Consider the following 18,980-nt stretch of genomic DNA (forward strand, 5'->3'; position numbering starts at 1 on the left):
TGGCGGCGATAGGCTGGCGGGCGGTGACGTCGGCAGGGCGGAAGGCGGGCGCTAGGTTTGAATTCCAGGCGGGCGGCGGGGCTGGGCTGGGGGCGCGCGCGGGCGGTTGGGGCAGGGGCGGCTGAGGCGATGATGGCGGCGGCGGGCCCGGCGCAGCTGCCGGCGGTATGCAGCCGGCGGCTGGCGGAGTTCCTGCGGCAGGTGGACGATACCGACCTGGTGTGGCTGGAGGAGATCCGCGAGGAGGCGGCCAGGATGTTCAGCAGGTACCGACCCCCCCCCACTGCCGCCCGCACCGGGCCGTTACCGGCTGCTCCCCGCGCTGACCCCCCCCCCCCACCTCTCCCCTTCCCCTCGCAGCCACTACAGTGACGAGCCGGAGCTGATGCCCAAGACGCCGTCGCAGAAGAACCGGCAGCGGAGGAAGCGCCTTTCGGTCCTGCAGGAGGAGAACCAGGAGCTGGGCAGGAAGAGGTAGGCCCGCCGGGGCTCTCCCGTGGGGCCGGGAGCCGGGGGAGCTGGAACCCGGCAAGTGCCGCTCGGGAGGAGGGGACGGGCCGGCTGCCGGCGGAGCCCAGCGGCTTCCCTCGGCCCCTGAGGAAGGCGGGGGGCTCGTGGGAGGCTGCAAAAATCCGCTGCGAGAGGAGGCACGAAGATAACCTCCTCCCCGCCGCCTGTGCCCTGGGGTTCCCCCGCCATCCCGGCCTTAAAGGGCTGGCCAGACGCCGCGGCCCGGGGGCGCTCAGCCTGCCGGCCTGGGCGTGCGGTGGCACCAGGGCTCTCCTGGCGAGCCCTGCTATTTGCCACCGCTCCGTTTTGTATCTCTGCGTTTCCTCTTTCTCTCGTTATCTCTGCTGCTCTCGAGGGATTGCGCACCTTGGTTACTTTCTGCGTGAGCCACTTTCTGCAGCTCCGTGCGTACTGAGCTCTCGGAGGGGCTCGTCCCAGATGTTTTAGCTTTGTTTCTCTGCGCGTTCCCGTTTGTGCGTGGAAGAGCTTCGAGCCACCTGCTCTCTCCAGCACGGGCTTACAGAGCAGCAGTGGGCCGTTGTACAGGGACCTTACAAATAAGTATGTAGACAGGCTATTTCTGCTTACTGTGCTTTCGGTCAGGGATCTGCAGATGGACGCTTTTGATAGGAGTTCTGGTCTATTCCTGAATCCAGTTCCAGTCTAATGCCCTGTTTCTGTTGTTAGATTATCTAGAAGGAGGAATAGCAGTCTCAAACTGGTGCCCTCTGCACGATATTCTCAACGACTCCGCAATAAAGAAAACCTGGAACTAATCAGGGCTGAGGCCAAAGAAGTCTCTCCACCTCACTGTGTGACAAGATCCCAGGCTGCAACATCTGCTAAAAGCTCACAGGTCATTCCTGAGACCCCTCCTGCCCAGCAAGCAGAAGGGAAGGTTCCCTTAGTAGAAGCTGCTGTCAGTGATCACATTAGCACTGAGATACACTTCCAGAAGAGTGCCTCTAAACCAGCAGAGAAGCTCTCCACGACCATCCTCTTGAGCTCAGGTGATGGTCCTCCCAAGGAAAGCAGGGTTGCCAAACCGCCGCCTGTGCCTGCAGCCTCTGAGCTCGTGGTCCCTCATACCCCCGAGGCAAACGATGCAGGAGAAAGCGAGGCTGCACTCAAGCTAAAGCTGTCCGAAACCAGGACAACAGCAAAGGCAGCTAATACTACAGTCATTTTAAGTGAAGAGCCTGGGCTGGAGGAGGTAGATGACTCTGCTCAGGTACAAGAGGGGCCTGATAAGGAGCCTTCCCAGCGCATAAAGGATAACCCAGGGACTCCGACAGGCTCTAGGCTGAGCCGTCGCTCAGTGCGTAGAAGTCTGATGGGTAAAACTTCCATGACTCGCAGAACCTCCTTGGCAGAGAAGTACTCATTAGCCAGCAAGAGGGAAAGTATGATCCGGAGATCTGTCACCAGGACAATGATCAAGAGGAAGGCAGCTCGAAAGTCATCCGTGTCCTCCAGTCGCATGGATGGTAAGTTTGAGTGTCACCAGATGCGTTTGCTTGGCGCCATTCCTGCTCTTTTTGTTGATCTACTGCTCTTCGCTGCTGAAGGAAAACACTGTTATGGGGGTAGCTCTTCAGTTTGGGTGCAGCAGCTGATCTTCCTAGGCTAGACAAGCTGCAATTCGGCATGGATGTTCTAACTGGCTTTCTAGAGACCTATGTGAATAGAGAAACCCAGGTAACTGTGCCAGTTCGTGACCTGTGAAACTGGCTTTCTAGAGACCTACGTGAATAGAGAAACCCAGGTAACTGTGCCAGTTCATGACCTGTGAATTCAGCCTTGTAAATCAACTGGGAGAACAGCCTTAATGTCTTCTGCGCGTCTGTGGTGGTAGCTTGCAAAGTTAAAGAGGAAGCTGGCGAACGGGGTTGGTTGCTGCTGGTGGCTGCTTAAGAGGGTTATGGGCTCTCACAAAGGCCTGCATGTTTTCTGGGAAATGAGGTAGCTATCCCAAATTCACCGCTATTTAAACAGAATCTGGCTGCTAGTTCTAGAGCTTCTCTTTTGAGAAGGGAATTTTTAGGCTGAACTTTATAAATTTATTAAAAGTCTTCCAAAGTTTTACAGTTTGCAGTAGAGGCAGGTTTCAGTGAAGGACAAACTGATTTAAACGTTCTTCCATGCTACTGGGATGCAAGCGTTGGATTTAGTGCAGGAGAACAAAGCGATGGGTATAACCTTTTTTTTCAAGCTGAGGGAAAGAAGTGGCTAGGAAGTGGTGGACTAGTAAATGGCTCCTGAAATGCAGGTGACGCACGAGAACCTCTTCCATGCAATTTGATGCTGAGGAGAGGTTGGCTCTTTCGCACAGCACACTTCTTTATTTGAAGGGAGAACTAATGCAGCTGACATAACGTTACTGTAACATGTTCATCTGCACAGTCCTAGCTACGTGGGCTTTGTGCTGTGTAACACTGACTTTTCTTGAAGAGTTATCCCGTTTTTGCCGTAGAAGGATATATTTGGAGAAGCACTGTGGTGGTTTTTTTCCATACCAATGTAAGTGTTCTAGTTGAATGTTTTTCCAGAACCAGAGCACTGCAGTCCCCAGTGCAGGGTTTCCTGTGCTGGTAACAGGGTAGTGTGGAGTTCTGTGTAAGTTTCCAAGTGCAGTGCTGAGGGCTCCCTCGGTACAAAATGAAACCGTAGGGAAGTCTTCTCATCTGAAATTCTGAAGAGGCACTGAAGTAGCTTTATCTACCCGGTTTAAATGGTCAGTCTGCATTGTCTGGGTCTGCACTACCTGGGCGGTTTAAGGGAGGCTTTATTTCTTCCCTCTGCACTACTTGACACGATTGTTCTTCTGCCTAGTCAAAATTTCCCGGTGTAAGGAGAGGAACTGAGATGTTTCAGGCAGCTCCAGTTGAGCTTGTTAATGCTTGAAAGCCCAAAGCACCTTAATTGACTGCAGAGTGTCTGCTGTGTCTCGAATGCATCAGATCTTGCACTGGATATGTGTACAGCACATGTGTTTGTGCTTCCTTCGGTAACATCTGCAATGGAAGCGTGGGAGCAGCGTGCATGCTCTGACTATGCAAAGTCTGCCCTTGTGTACTCCACTCAGGCTGAAGCTGCATTGCCGCCTTAATTATTAACAGCCGTTTCCGGCTGTGCTGGTACTTAAAAGCTAGCTACCACTGAGCCAGCTGGATTGCTTAGCAGGAAGCAGCACTCTGACTGTGAATAATGCTGGTTTTAACTACTGCTAATATCTGGACGTGGCCCTGCAAAATGAGTCTAAGCTCAAACCTACTCACTCTTAATGCAAGCTCATTGAATACCACTTTGAACTCATCTATAATTGAAAATATCTGTTTTCATATATTAAAATTGCAGGCAGCCTTTTCTCTAGTGCTACTTAGGTATCTTCAGCTGCCCTCACTTGTAGCAGCACGCATTTGAATTGCCGGCAGTAACCCAGGAGGCAGAGCGAATGCCCCTACAGCAGCCTTGAGTGAACTTTGCTCCTGCAAAGAGTCCTGGCCTGCACCCGTATGTTATAGCTGTGCCATTTTTTTTCTTTTCCTGCAGTCTCCAGTTCTGGAGAGGTGCCAGAGGATGAAGAAACAGTTCTCAAAACTGGGTGAGACTACTTTAAGATATTTCTTTATCCTTAATATCCTGCTTGGAGGATTTTTTGACAGTGGCATTCTTGGTATAAAATGCACTGCTTGCAGATAACAAGTGGCTTCCCTGTTTCCTTGATGTTATTAAACATGGCTGCCTCTTTTCTTTTTTTTTTCTCCCTAGGCCTCCTCCTGGACCTTGTACCCCCTCCAAGTTGGTAAGATTTAGGCAGAGATTAAAAGCATTTCTCTTTCTTTGGACTTGTGAGCAAAATGTGTTGAATACTCCTCTCACTTGTTATTGGGGAATTAGGGAGCTCTGGCCACAGATCGCTGGACTCGGTCAACCTGCTGCATAGCACTTGAATAAAGAAGGCATAGAGTGCTCGGCTCGCATACGTGCGTGAGCCTATCCATAGCCTCCCTGGTTCCGATACACAGACTAGAGAAAGTCTGAGATTGTCAAGTCTGTTTTAATCGCAATGTTCCAAAACTGCAAAACAAAACCCAGTAAAGTTTTATTTGGAAAATGAGCACATGTGACCCAAGGCTTATTTTGGATGCAGGTAGGGCAATTCTTGTCAGTATGGTGTCACAGGCTCAGATGCTTTCAAAGACAAGGCTAACTTTGACTGGAAAATAGCATTCTCTGTCGTTTTGCATAAATATATTTAAATGTAAATGATGGGTTGCTGCACACCAGAGCTGAATACCGACCTTGGTATCACTGGCATTTGGAGTAGAGGCCTGCTTTCTGGCTTTTGCTTCTTAGCCTCTTGCTAGAGATCAGTTGTATGAAAATTCAATCCTGAATCTATACAGAGAAATCACCTTCTTATAATTCAGGGCAGGTTTTTTCAGTTGGACAGAGTTTGTACACTATTACTATTTCTGTATTTTAAAAGCTTCTTTTGACCTTTTTGTTAGTCCTGCAGATTATTCAAAGCTTGTCAGTTTGTCTTAAGACAACCACAGAAATTTGTGAATATCATTCAGATCAAAACATATCCCTCCACAATTCTCACTGCGCTACTGAGGAAGAAATCCCAGGATTATGTCAGTGTTTTGTCCAGAATAATTTTCAATAAGCAAAGACTGAATTAATGGAGTGGTGCTCTGTGGCCTTAAGTGCTTCTGTAAGCAAGGACAGGCTTATACATGCTTTTATGGCTGTGCTTGTCAGTAGATCTGCAAAAGTTTCAAGTGCCTCTGGATTTTTAGCTTGCCTGAGTTACAATTGTAGGACAGATTAAAGGGAAAATGGAGAGAAGAGAGACATGAACAGACTGCTTTGCAGATCTGTGAATAGAGGACTCGTATCCTTTGTTTCCGTACCCTGATGGATTTATAAATACAGCCTAGTCCATGTAGTGTTTGATCTATCCTTGATCCTCATCTTTTATTTCTATACCACTGCTGTTGGGAGTGGGACCTTGTAGCCTGTCCCGTTCTTAGCCTATGTCACCAGGTTACCTTATCCTATCTATCTATCGGCAGTTTTCTTGGCAAACCAAACATGGTTTGGTTTCTGCCAGAGACTTCCTTTAGGAGCTGTAAGCAGTGTGAACATGCGGTGACTCAGCAGCATTCTCAAACCAGAAAATATCTTTGTCCGTAGGAACATATAAAGACAGTACCTGTATGCATGCTGTTACTTAAAGGCCAGATTTTCCTCAGGCCTGATCTCAAATTAATTATGTCCTTCTTTTGGGCTACAAGATGCTCCCTATACCTAGCCTTAGGATAAGACTTTACAGAAGCATTTGGGGAGGATAAAGTTTCCCTACTTTTTTTTTCTTCTCTTCCCAATTCCTTTGTGTCTGCCAGCCCACATGCCGGCCAGCGTGGGTTTGGGGAGTGGAGTTAATGCTTGTATTGCTAGCAGAGTGCAGACCTCAAAAGCCATTGCCTGCTCTCTCCCAGGCATATAAAACCATTATCACAACAGAATTTTGTATCAGTGTAAGTGCAAAGGTGGCAAATAGCAATGCATATCACATTCATAACAGAAGCAGATACATTAAGGAAATGAGCTCTTTGTCTTTGCTGTCTCCCTGTTTGTCCATTCATCACTGCTAAGTAAAATGAGCGCTGCCTGACTGTCTGCCAGAAGTCCAGCAAGCATAAACAGATTTCCAACTTGAAATGCTTTTGTCCTTAATAGTTTATGAGTTTGTTCAGTTTAAGCAGTCAGTCCCTCGTTGCAGATACTTGTGTTCTGTTAACAACTGTGCTTCTGGTGATGACACGACATCAAGGAATTTACCAAGATGGTGTCCTGAGGTATTTTTCACAGCTGGAGGTTAGGACTTCACCCTGGGTACTGGCACCAATACTTTATACTATGCATGCGGCTTTGCATTCTCTGGTAATATGGCAGACAGTGTCCTTGTCAGAATGACATCACGATCTGAAACAGTAATTAGCTGTTTCTGTGTGAGAATTGTGCTGAAACCTATTTGCTTTTCCTACAGAATCTCCAAAGTCCACGAATGTCACTTCGCTCTCGAACCATCAGCAGAAACGAACAGCCGCAGGAGACGAGCAACAACGGTAGCTTCCAGAGGATTTTTGTGGCAGAATTTTAAAAAGTCATCGCTTTGTTGGGAGGCTGACTGGGAAGCTTGAAAGATTGGCTAGTTAATTTGAGAGCCCAGTTTGAAAGACTCATCTAATCTTTGACAAGCGAGGATTTGTTTCAAGAGATTAGCAGTTAGAAGTTCTGTGCTGGAGTTATTTTCCATCCTGGAAAGCACATGCAAACGAAGATGGAGGGATGTGTGTTCTCCAGGCTATGGGAGGCCTAGTCGAACCCTGTTTCTGAAGCAAGCAGTTGCTCTGTGTCTGTGCAGAACACAATAGCACTGCATTAGTGCAAACTGCACACCAAGGTTACTGCAGACAGCTTTGCTTTATTTCGTATTTCTAGGTTTGAATGGCGCTGGGCAGTTGCTTGCTGAAAGCAAGAAAGGTCCTGCTGTGCATAATTCATGGCAGGCTTTTTTGTTACTTAGTGAGCTGCTAAATCTGTCGTCTGCTTTCAAAGCTGTGTTGGAAGGGATTTTTCTTCTGCTAGAACTAACTGTGTAACTATGTTTTCTTTCAGAAAGTAACTTAAATAAGAATGTGGAGACCCAGGAACCACCCCAGAGTGCCAGGTATGTTCATAGAATCATTCTGGTTGGAAGGTGCCTCTGGAGATCCGTAGTCCAGTTCAAAGCAGGTTCCACGCTGAAACATTGTTAAATGGCTTCAGTGCTTTGTGACTATGAAACTTTTGCAATACGTTTTCTCTGCCCCTATGAAAAAAGGATTTAATTTGTATCTTCTATCACATTAGAAATTTTTTTATTGGATATCTACTTTTGTATGCACAATGAAACATCTTTTAAGCTAGGATAGTTTTATGACCGTTTTTTAAACCTGACTTTGAGACACTCAGGACGCTTTGCCGTGTGTGATGGATTATATTTTTCTCACAGGAGAAAGCCAAGTTACAAAAGAGCTGTGGATGAACGCTATGACAATCAGCAAGCAGAAGATGGAGGACTTTCTCCTCTGAGAAGAAAGACCCCATCCCCTACCTTTCCAGCCAGCAAAGTAAGATCTTTGTAACCCTGATGTATTTCACCGACCTGTTTCTTACTCACGCTCCTGAGGATTGTTTTTGGCATTCCTCTCATAGGTTGTACGTCCTTTCAAAACATTTTTGCACACTGTGCAGAAGAACCAGCTCCTCATGACGCCAAGCTCTGTGGGGAGAAATGGAGTAATAAAATCTTTTATCAGGTACAACACTCCTCTCCAATCCGATCCCAAGGTAAGACGAGATGGTTGTAAGCTAGTACGTGATGGTCTGATGAGTGTCTAAGTTAAAGCGCAGACGTGAAAGAAACTTTTCAACCCATATTAAACTGAGAAGTAATTTTAAGCTGTCTGTTTACACTTACATAAACTAAATAAAATTGTGATTAGTCAGCTTCCTAAAGAGTTCTAATTTGGACTGTAAGCTTTATTACCGTAGCATTCCCCTGTGGTATTAGCAAGTAACAGTTGGGAAGGAAAACTGGGAAATGAAAATCAAGGGGATTTTGAATACTGCAGCTGAGGTGTGTATATATAACTGAACTCTGCACATCCAAAGTCACCTTTCTAAGACTTTTCTGATGAGTGAGATCTGAGCATATGCCTCTTAAATGCAAACTTCTGACGTTCTGAGGTTTTTCAGACCTTTGAAGCAGGAAGAAACATGAGGCTGTCCTGAATAGGAGACTGCTGGGTCAGTGAGACAAGTATGCCAGTGTCCAAATCTAATAGGCATCAATATCAATGTAATATAATTATTGCAACCAGCAAAGACAAACAACACACCTTTGCTGTTTGCAGGCAGATGCCTCTACCTATGCAATACCACAGTGAAGTTTACAGCATCCCAGGGGAAGCTCCTGTACCCCAAACAGAGTGGTTGTTTGGGTGGATGGGGTTTGAGAAGATCTGGTTCTAGATTTCCAAAGGGAGTTGGTTTTCCCTGTGTTCTGCTTGCACAGGACAGTTTGGTCATAAGTCATGATCACTTAATTACCTGGGCTGGACTTGCAGTAGGAATACTACTGGCATCACTGATGGGCAGCCCTCGCTCTTACCTGATCTGCATTTAGATTTGGTATTTAACTCGGAAGAGAAGTCAGTGTTCAAGGAAAAGCAGGTTTCAATCAGTGTGCTCTAGTCGCTATTCCAGAATAGCGCTCTGACAGCGTCAGGCAAGTACAAGGGTGTAGCTTCATGGACGCGCCTAGGGACATGCTAGAAGCTGGCATGCCGAGTGTAGATTGCTCATGCTTCTAATACCCAGCAACTTGCCTGCAAAATAAGATAGTTCGAAGGCTTGTTTTCACTTGCAGGAGAGTTGGGGAGGGAGAGGAGGGCATACTGCAGAAACTGGTTTTCCTGCATCTAGCTTCTGTCTGGCAACCTAATACCAGAGCTTCTTCGTATTGCTGAAAGCTGTCACGGTCGTACTGCTTAGAGTCGTGCAGGCAACTTCCTCTCAGGATTTTTTCCATGTGAGGGCTAAACATAATTAAATAGCACCAGAGCAATAAGATATAATTGTTAGTTTTAAATTAGCCCGTTTGGATACTAATAACACCAGTCATTTACAACATGGAGCCCAACATAAGGTAATCACTTGAATATTTCACTGTGTTTATCTATGGGTTTGTACTAAGACCAGGCCTGGCATAATTAGGCATCTGCATCAAATCTGGCATGAAAATAGTTTATCTTAATCTGTTTGCTGTGACTGCAGTGATGGCTGGATCTTGCTCTTCTAATTGGCAGTATACTTAGGCTGAGTTAGCTGGCCCGTTTAGGAAAATGAGAAAAATGCCCTGCATTTCTGTCTAGATGATATATGGGGCTGACTGTGTGCTTGAAGCGAGCTGCGAGCACTCTGTCTAAAAGGTGGTGGTTTACCATGAGATAAAGCTTTGTGGGAAGCAAAGACGCCAGTGGGAGCTCTGAGTTGAAGTAAGCAAGGTGTTTCCTAGAGCACCATCTGTCCCCTACCCTCGCTGTAGGAAGTCAGTATCACTGCCAAGCATTAGCACTGCTTTTTTGGTTCTTTTTACCAACATAAATCACAGTGCTGTCTGTCTGCAATCTCTGTGGAAGCTGCCTGGACTTCAGGCAACTTCCCAGCTTCTTTTCTTGCTCTCTGAGATTAACACCACTGCCTTGTTTTCCATTGCATCTGTTCCCAAACATCCACGACCATGTCACAGGCTACCTGAGCTCTGTTTCAGGCTTGTTGCCATCCCTTGGTTCTGGCTGCAGTTCCTTGGTGTTATCTCTGGGCCCTTACTTAACCTGAGCAAGATGAGGTAGAAAGAAGCCCTGGCAGGTGGGTATAATCACATTTCAATCCACCTCAGGAAAAGGAGAGACAGAAACTAGAGACTCTGAGGAAAAAGCAAGAAGCTGAGCAGCTGAGAAAACAAAAACTGGAGGAAGAAAAGAAACGGCGACTAGAAGAGGCAAAGCTGTGAGTATATGCTTTCTGCCTTGTCTGGACTGCTCTCTCTGCACCTGTAGGTCCCTATATCTAGGTCTTTTATCTTGCAAAGTCCATACATGCAGCAAAAATTCTTGTCTGCTTGCTCTCACACCGCAAAGACAGTATTTGTTCTCATGGTATCTATCTAGAATGCTAATAAAAAGTTAACTATCCTAGTTGACTGCTTCTTCAGCTTTTTGTCTTAAGTCCTCTGTCTCAGATGGAGCTTAAAAATATTGCTAACGTTTAAATGAATGGTGTATTTGGTTCATTGAATTTCATGCTGCCCAAGAGCTGTGCCTCTTGGCCTTGTATTTGAGTTGTAAGGAACTCATCTAGCTGGACTACAATGATAAAGTTGCCCTGTGTCCTATAGGAAGCGTGAGGAGCGCCTGCGCAAAGTGTTGCAAGCTCGGGAACGGGCAGAGCAAATAGAGGAAGAGAGGAAAAGGCGCATCGAGCAGAAGATAGCTCTGTTTGATGAGAAGACTGAGAGGGTAAGGCCTAATGTACCTGTAGAGTTTATTTGGGAGAATAAATAATCTATTGCGGTAGATGATGCCACACAAGCGTGCCTTCCAGAAGGGGAGGAACTGAGGCTGCTTGAAATCTAGAGAACGAACTGGAGAAGAGTTGAGTAAAGAACTTTCCAGAAACCTGGTGATTCTGAGTGACTGCTGTTCTCTTGGTTACAGCAAATGGCAGACGAAAACCCTTATTTTCCAGAATTATGAATCTAAATGGTCTTTATTAAGGCTCTGTTAGTCAGATGAAGAACTTCAAGTAGGTAAAGCCAGCGTAATGGCCCTGAGGCTTTATCTCTGTGAAGTTGTTCTCCCATCTGACTAACAGATGAAGAGGTGAACATAAACATACTTCCTCCAGAGCCTTTCTTGTGTCTGAGACTTCCAGACAAGTTGCACGTGACCGTAGCAGTCATTTGTCTGCTATAATTATCTCCATCTGCTTTTCTTATTTAATGGTTCTGAGAATATATTCTGATGGCTTTTGTGGTATTAGATGTACAAATACCAGAATAGGCTCAGATTATATCTCTTCCTGTGGAGACGTAAAAGAAGGTAATTTCCCCAAATATTACCTTTTTAAAATAGACTGCAGGTCTCATTGGCTCCTGGTGGCAAAAAAGGAAGCTTTGCCCCATGAGAGGGTGGGAGCTCTGCATCTTGAGACTTGCTACTGTGATATTTCACAAGCACAGAGAACTGTCCCATGAGACTGAAGTGTTCAGCTAGCTATGTGTGTGTCTTAGGTGCGGGAAGAAAGGTTGGCAGAAGAGAAGACCAAAAAGAAAGCAGCTGCCAAGAAAATGGAAGAAGCAGAGGCCCGACGCAGGCATGATGAAGAGGCCAGAAAACAAAAAGCACTGCAGCAGGTCCGTGCTGGAGCCCATCCTATCATCCTGCATGCAATTAAAATGGCCGCAATCTGCCACAGTCTTTGTAAGCAAGGAATCCAGTGGGAGTACTAACACGAACCAACTGAGCGAAAATTAGTGTAGCAGAGAGGCTTTGTCCTTAAGCTCTCTGCAATGTTGTGCTTGCTGCTTCCTCTTGCAATGTGCTGTAAGCTGTTAGTGGTGGTTGTGACCCACATTTCTTCCGCAGTTCTGGACAGATTCTTACTAAAGACCTTAATTTGTGGATCGGCAAGTATTAAAATCTGTTACACCTGTCTCTCGGAGATCCAGAGCATGGTGTCCATTAGGCCCTTTGGGGTACACTGCAGGCAGGGAAAGGCCAGCATTGAAATAGCTGGAGAGATGATGCACTTACCTTGAAAGCACTGGGACTTTAGGCCTGAGTTGTTTCCCTGCTGTGTAGGGATAGGTGCTAAAGACTTGGGTCAAATAAGGTGTTCCTGCTTCTTTGTTTTGGAGCCTGTTCCTGTACAATGTAAGGTGAGTAATTGCCTTGTTGGGCTTACCAGGAGGAGGAGGAACGTCGGCACAAAGAGCTAATGCAGAAGAGGAAGGAAGAGGAGCAGGAACGTGCCAGGAAGATTGCTGAGCAGAGACAGGCAGAACAGGAGAGAGAGAAACACCTGGCTGCAGAGAGAGAGCTGGAGAGGAAGAAGGAACAGGAGAGGATCCAGGCAGAAAAGTAAGACGATATCAATTTATGTACTAAATTCTGTGCTGGGCCTTTGAAAAGAAGCAGGAACAGAGGGCATTAGTGAAAGGCTCAAGCAGTGAAGAGCTACTTTGAGTTGTCAGAGCAACTCTGGACCATCATGGGTACTGAGCTGCCAAGAAGGAATTCTGGGCTCAATGTAGGAAGTATGGTGGGCAGTGCCCTGAAAAGCTGTGAGAAAGAGGGGTTTGCAGCAGGCACCGGATGGGAGGGTACCCCCGTGTAGTTTTGAGGGTAATGGTCTGTTGCTTTGGTTCTCAGGCTCCGTGAACAACAGGAGAAGGCTGCTCGCCTGCAGAAGGAAGTGTTGGCTGCTAAAGAACAGCTCCATGACGAGATGGAGAAGAAAGAAGTAAGTACTCTCTTTTTGTAGATGGGTAGAGCCATGTGGATCTGACTTCGGTAGCCAGTACTGTTAGGAGCAGCTGAGCTGCGAAGCTCTCAAGAACCCTGAGGAGCGAGTTGTTGCACTTCTGAGCTTGAGCCAACCAAAGGAGATTTTACCCAGAGTCTGTTCTCTGGATAAAAAGCTGTGTTTGCTCTCTTTAGATGGCAGCAGTGCAAGAAGAAAGGACAGATAATGCACACGTTGAATTGAAGTGAGGTTTTTGGCTCTTCCCCCTTTCTGTGCCCAGGCGTATCTGTACCTCTCTTGATATCAAGCAATAATTAATCCCAGACTTTTCAGAAGCAATATCTCAATTTTTACCACCAATTTTTACCTTGATTTTGTGCCACCTTCAGCAGATCCACAAGTACAGACTGTAGACTTTGTCAGGTTATTTTCTGCAACGGCTATGCCAGCATAGGATAACTAAGCAGGCTTTTTTGCTTGTGGTGTTGAAGAGGGAGCTTTTGATGCCTTGGCAGTCCATGCTATTTGGATAAAGCAGCTGCAGCTGGATAGGCTCAGGTTTTTGCTTAACTCACAGCATGCATTTTCACCGGAGCAGAGCTAAAGCCCACAGGTGGTGTTCAGGTAGCTTGTGGAGTGTCCCTTCTGAAAGATTTGCACACAATAATTGCTGGGAATTGGTAGCAAACCCTTTGCTATTTGGACTGTTGCTTTTTGGTTTAAATAAGATCTGGGACAACTTGCACTTAAGACGATTTGTGAGAAAGAACAGAAGGTTGGAATAGTTGATTGGAAATTGTCCAATGCTTGCCTGAAATCATCGCCGCTCCACTTAGCAGAGCTGTGGTATTAGGACGCTGCCAGGCGTTGTCCAGCTACCTTCAGGGAGCTGAGTTCCTTGGTGGGGATCCCTGCGTGCCCAGCAAGCTCCTCACCCTGCCGCTTAGCTCCGTGAAGTTGACAGGCAGCTGGTGGTAGACCTGTGTACGACTTGTCCTGCTGTTAAGACTGGGCGGGGTGTATTTCACTTGGTTTTAGACGTCTGCTGTTTGAGTTAGCAGCCTCTTGGTTTCCTTTAGATCCAACAGGAAAAAGTAAGCATTCATAGGACGAGATTCCTTTGACTTGTTTGGGACTGTTACTGCACAATGGGATGACTTGGTCTCTAAAGATACTGTTTATTAGTCTAAAGAGAGGCTAAGATCCGTAGCGCAGACTTTTCCGTCTGCAGATGGTCAGCTGGTTTCTGATGTTTATATCCTAAAGATAAAGTCAGTAGCGAGTTTTTCAAAGCATGAGGTCATTGCATTATCAGAGGAAGGCAACTAATGGTCTTAAATGGGAAGGTCAATTTGCGCCCCTTGGTGAGGAAGGCTCAAACTGTTGCATTGCATTTGTTCACTGCACTGTGTTCAAAGTGCTCCTTAGCATCACAAGTAACAAAGACTTGCAATTAGATGCTTAGATTTTTTTTTTGTGTATGAAAAAATGGATCCCTGGATTAGCAGCGTAGCTTAGTTCATAAGATTAATTTGTGATGTCGGCTTGCCAGCAGGAGGAACAGAGGCTAGCAGAGATGAAGAGGCAGGAGCAAGAACAGAAGAAACTCCCAGAGGAACAACAGGCTAAAGATATAGCCCAAACACAGCACCTAGAAAACACAGAGGTAATTCTGCTCTCTCTGGTGAAATTTCTTTAAGGGATGACATCAGAGACCTTTGATTCCAGCACTGACATGCTGTTACAATGGGCAGTTTTACCCTCTGCTTTTTATATTCCCTTTCAGTAATGAAGGGATTCTGTAAACTTTTTTCCTGGTTATCTGAGGTTGACTCCTGGTGGCCTCGAGTATTTAATTGACTTTTGGGGAGTGAAAAGGAGGGAAGGGAAGTGGCAAGTATTTGCCAGGATTTTCTTGTCAGGGTAAGGCAGTGGCTGTTAAAGTTGCCTTGCCTTTCTAAGCTCTTTAAATACTGGATGAGCCTCACAGGCAGCAGCAATGCTGAAATAGTTATTTAAGTTCAAAGTCGGAAGCAGCCACAGGATGGCAGCAGAGTCTATGGAATAGTATCACATTTGTGCCTCACTACCGATGGAACTTGGGAAGATCGTGGAGGTGAGGTATGTGTCTTGAACATTGAAGACAAAGAGATGGACCTTTATCTCCTTCCAAAGCTATATATTTTAATCTTTAAAGGCAAAACCCAGTGAAATATGAGTTAATGTTACTGGACACAAAGCCATGAAGGCAGCCTCTTGCGGGGAAGAAACTGTTTCCAGCTCTCTAGAGAGACTTGTCCCTCTAGTTAAGGACTGACTTACGTTTCATGGCTAGTGAGATTTGCATTTTTATGTTTTTCTTCATCGCTTGCACTTCCTTCAGTCATGCTGTTCCCATCAAGATTACAGTACAGTTTGTTCTGAGCTGATATGTGCATATTCTCTACAAGGTAGTATTCAGTTTAACATTATTAAACAAGCCCAGAAGTTTGGTTGCAGAGTCTTTAAAGCACATTACTCGGCTCCAGCTTTGAGGATGTAACAACTCTATTTAAGCTTTGCTTGAATTGAATGGAACTGCTGTATTTATATTAGATGAATGTATTGCTGGCTTGGTCATGCCATACATAGCCAATTAAGTGCCTAATTAAACAGGAGAAGGCAATGCAAAGTTGTAATTAGGTCAAAACTTTAGAACTTGAGTCAAGTTCTTGAGTCAAAACTTTAGAACTGCCAAACTTCAGGCTTTGCAATTATGCAGTAAAGCAAGCAGTGGAATATTGAGGTATTCTGCACTACACGCGCCTCGCTGCAGCTCGGAAGCGTAGCAGTACTACTGCATCTGATGCCTGTGGGATATATTTGTCTCCTAGAATTCACCTGCCTGCAATTCATACCAGATGACTCCCCAGGCCCATAAAGAGCCAAAGCCCCCCACGATAAATCCAAACAACTATGGACTGGATCTGAACAGCGATGACTCTACTGATGACGAAAGCCAGCCTCGCAAGCCCATCCCTGCCTGGGCCACTGGTACGTGTTAGCAGGTTCAAATCTGTCCTGAGAGCCCCCAGCAAACCCTACTGCAGCTTTGCTCCAGCGGATAAGATGACCTGGTGTAAGATTTTGCCCAGCTCCTCCTACTTGCGCGCTGCAGTTAAAAGTACTAACCTCTAGCAGTGTGGCTGGAGTGCTGAGTCAAGGGCTTCTCTACCACTTGGGGAGCTTCATGGGACAATATTGGGGAACAATACTCTTTTTAAACTTACTTAACAGAGCCCCTAGTGTCATTTTGCCAGTGTGAATGGAGTAATTATGAACTACTGCTCTGGCCTTGAGCCTGCTTGACATTGATTTATCTTTAAAAAGCGAAGTAATGCCAGATGTCATGGGCTAGGCTCCAGACCGGTGGCTGTTCTGGTTTTGAAATACTCAGTTCCATAATTTCATATTCTGCCAACCCCAGGGGAGCTAAGAAGTTGCAGGGAAACTAACGGTATCTGCAGGAAGAAAAGCTGAGAAACCTTAGCTCTTGCAAATTTATTCTAGTTCCTGGACAGAATTCAGTACATGCAATATTTGCCCTCCAAGTGATCTATGCTGAAGCTTTAGAAACAGGGTGCTTTAAAACATCAAATACTGCAGGATTTCTCCCATTTGCAATCTCATTGTGATTAGAGATGAGGAGAGCAGGGACGCATTGCATGCAAACAGCCTACACAGCAATTTCAATTAAAAAAAATAATGAAAATTTAATCTTTTGTTTCTCCAGGGAACCAGCTTAGCCAAGCTGTAATCCACCAGTACTACAACCCTCCCAACATTGATGCACTCTTTGGGGTGATTGCAAGCCCCAAGCTGGAGGACATCTTTTACAAAAGCAAACCACGCTACTTCAAGCGCACGAGCTCTGCTGTGTGGAATTCCCCGCCATTTCCAGGTGCCAAATCGGTTCTAGGTCTGCCATACAGCCTGAAAAAGTACTGAGGTGGGCAGCGGCTGTTTCTTGTGGAGCAGTGGGTATGCATTTCTGTCTCTCTAGGCGAGAAAAGAGTTACTGTTCAGTATCTGTAAATCTTTAGGTATTAGCATTGAATAAATGTCAGCTCTTACTGGGCCTCTTGCATTTTCTCTTTTCGGGGCTTATTTTCTCACTGTTAGGCAAAACAGCAAGCTTTTGGGAGATATTGCCTTGGAAGGATGCATCTCCTTTTACCCTTAGCTTTAAGCTGGCAAAGATTTAGACCTTTAGGTCATGAGAGCGCATCACCTAAAGCTATACGATCCTCCCCTCTTCAGCCAAGCAGGCCTGGTAGTAGCTGCCAGCAGCAGATGAAAGTTGTATGTCTGTGCTGTCCCTGCCCACGCCGTGGCTGAAGCCAGAGTACCTGTACAGCTGAGGACCACTGCGCACATCTTGGGTGGAATCCAAATAGGCAGTACTGATCTTCTCCAGAAGCGAGATATTAGCGGGTGTGGTCTTCATCATCTCCTGCAAATTGCAAAATGATTTCATAGGTTCCTTTTTCAGTCATACGCTTTGTGCCACCACCAAGTGCAATTATGTGCATAAGCCAGATGGGTACTGATGTTAGTACAGCTTGGGCTGAAATACCCTGAGGATTTTATTGATCTTTCTTCAGTTGCTGGAGAGAGATGCGACCCTCAGTGTAATCATGTCTCCAGGAATACCCAGAGTAGCGTAAGTAGGCTTTGTTGTTCTAGGCTTCGTTAAGAGAAATTCTACAAAGCTTCTGATAGAATTTTGTTTCTCTAATTTAAATTCCACGTCTGTGGCATAGACTGGATTGAAAGAATGCATTTAACTTTAACCCCTATCTTTCTATTTTCTCCCCTTGGCTCTTTCATTTGTTCAGCATCAAAGCTGGTTTTATTTTTAGGCCTGTTTTGCACTTCATGTTCAATGTGGCAGTGTCAAATGGACTGTTATCAAAACGATTTCTTCTTAACAGCAACATATCAGCTCAGAATTTCAGTTCCAAGAGCACTTGGTGGTTTAGTCATTCTTTCTAACTTGCAGATGGCACAGCCACTTGTGTTTTCTCTGTAACAAGCTCCTGCATGGAGAGCAGAGGTCTCAGCAGAAGAGTACTTACTGGAAGATTTTAAGGGAAACAGTTACATTAGTTTCTGCGGGTTGTTGTGGAAGTCTGTCTTCTGCAAACCAGGCAACCTGTATGGTTCTTACCTCAGATTCATCTTTTTCTTGTGGCTTGATTTGTTTTAAAGATGAGCGAGTGTTCATGCTGCAATTTCAGTATGCAAAGGACTGAAGAACACCGTTTCTGTGTACGTACAACTCGGTCCTTTTAAAAAAAAACACTGTACGGAGATTACACAATGCGTAAGGAGACTTCTACCTTTCCTTGTGCATATAGTTAATGAACTGTTTGCAAGCAGATGTCTTCAAAATGATGTGGGGTTTTATATTTAAATACATCAACTGCTAGATGCTACGCTATTGATCGGTGTTTATATCTGCGAGATGATTGTGCTTTGATAGATGCTCTGTAGATTGAGTTTTGTATCTTAGAACGAACGTAACCTTTTTGTAAGAAAGCTTGCTGAAATGGCAAAAACTTTGAAGTTGAATGCTATTTGAATGTCTGACAGTTTGATAAAAGTGAGTTAAATCATCTCCTCTGGGCTTCTCTTCTGGACTCATTGTAGCTTTTTATTAGAAAAATCTACAGTATTTTGGAATCTGTCCTTTTGGGTTGCTTTTTGCACTGTTTCCTTAAGATAGGAACGTTCTGTCTAGGAAGAACCTCGTAACTCCTGCTACAGTGGAAAATATGTCTGCTTTGGTAACGCTGTGGAATTTCCTGACTAGTTTTACTTTCTTTTGTGTCTGGAAATTGGAAGAGGGACGGTTTGGCATGATGATATATTCCCAGAAATCTTTGCTAAGGCATACATGACTTGAATTGATCTTGAACTAACCTACATCCCTTTAATTCACCACTTGTATAACTTCAGAAAATACTCAGAACTGCTACCACCAGGTGGAGCAGGAACTTCAGTCACAGTATACACCTGGAGCACTGGTATTTAAAAACACACAAACAAAAAACCACAAATAGGAATCCCAGGAAATTACAACCTCAAGACTTTAAGAAAGATATTTTCACTCTTGATTTTAGGCATTTCTCTTAATTTTTATTCCTGCTTGCCCAGGCAGCCTTTCCCGAGCTCCAAGTGCACGTGCTCTCTGGTACAGTCCGACTCCAGGGTTGTGCCTGACCCTGAGCTGAGCTGCCCTGGAGGAACTGCTCTAGATGTGTGCGGGCTGAATTCCAGTA

General features: G+C 45.5%; 1 protein-coding gene across 2 annotated transcripts; it reads left to right on the plus strand.

The window, feature by feature from the left end:
• Nucleotides 1–78: 78 nt before the first annotated feature.
• INCENP (inner centromere protein) lies at nucleotides 79–16,769 on the plus strand. Of its 2 annotated transcripts, XM_072864451.1 has the most exons (17): nucleotides 79–266; nucleotides 361–474; nucleotides 1,198–1,997; nucleotides 4,063–4,114; nucleotides 4,282–4,315; nucleotides 6,572–6,650; nucleotides 7,204–7,255; nucleotides 7,580–7,697; nucleotides 7,783–7,917; nucleotides 10,031–10,140; nucleotides 10,529–10,649; nucleotides 11,423–11,545; nucleotides 12,100–12,272; nucleotides 12,564–12,654; nucleotides 14,210–14,323; nucleotides 15,531–15,690; nucleotides 16,430–16,769. In XM_072864451.1, the coding sequence occupies exons 1-17, from the start codon at nucleotides 130–132 to the stop codon at nucleotides 16,642–16,644; spliced, it is 2,628 nt and encodes an 875-aa protein (XP_072720552.1). In that variant the 5' UTR covers nucleotides 79–129; the 3' UTR covers nucleotides 16,645–16,769. The 2 variants fall into 2 exon arrangements, with proteins under 2 accessions (XP_072720552.1, XP_072720553.1); XM_072864452.1 differs by lacking the exon at nucleotides 14,210–14,323 and having other exon boundaries at nucleotides 80–266.
• Nucleotides 16,770–18,980: the final 2,211 nt, after the last annotated feature.

The sequence above is a fragment of the Ciconia boyciana genome, chromosome 6, assembly GCF_034638445.1.
Source record: "Ciconia boyciana chromosome 6, ASM3463844v1, whole genome shotgun sequence".
Classification (NCBI taxonomy): Eukaryota; Metazoa; Chordata; class Aves; order Ciconiiformes; family Ciconiidae; genus Ciconia; species Ciconia boyciana.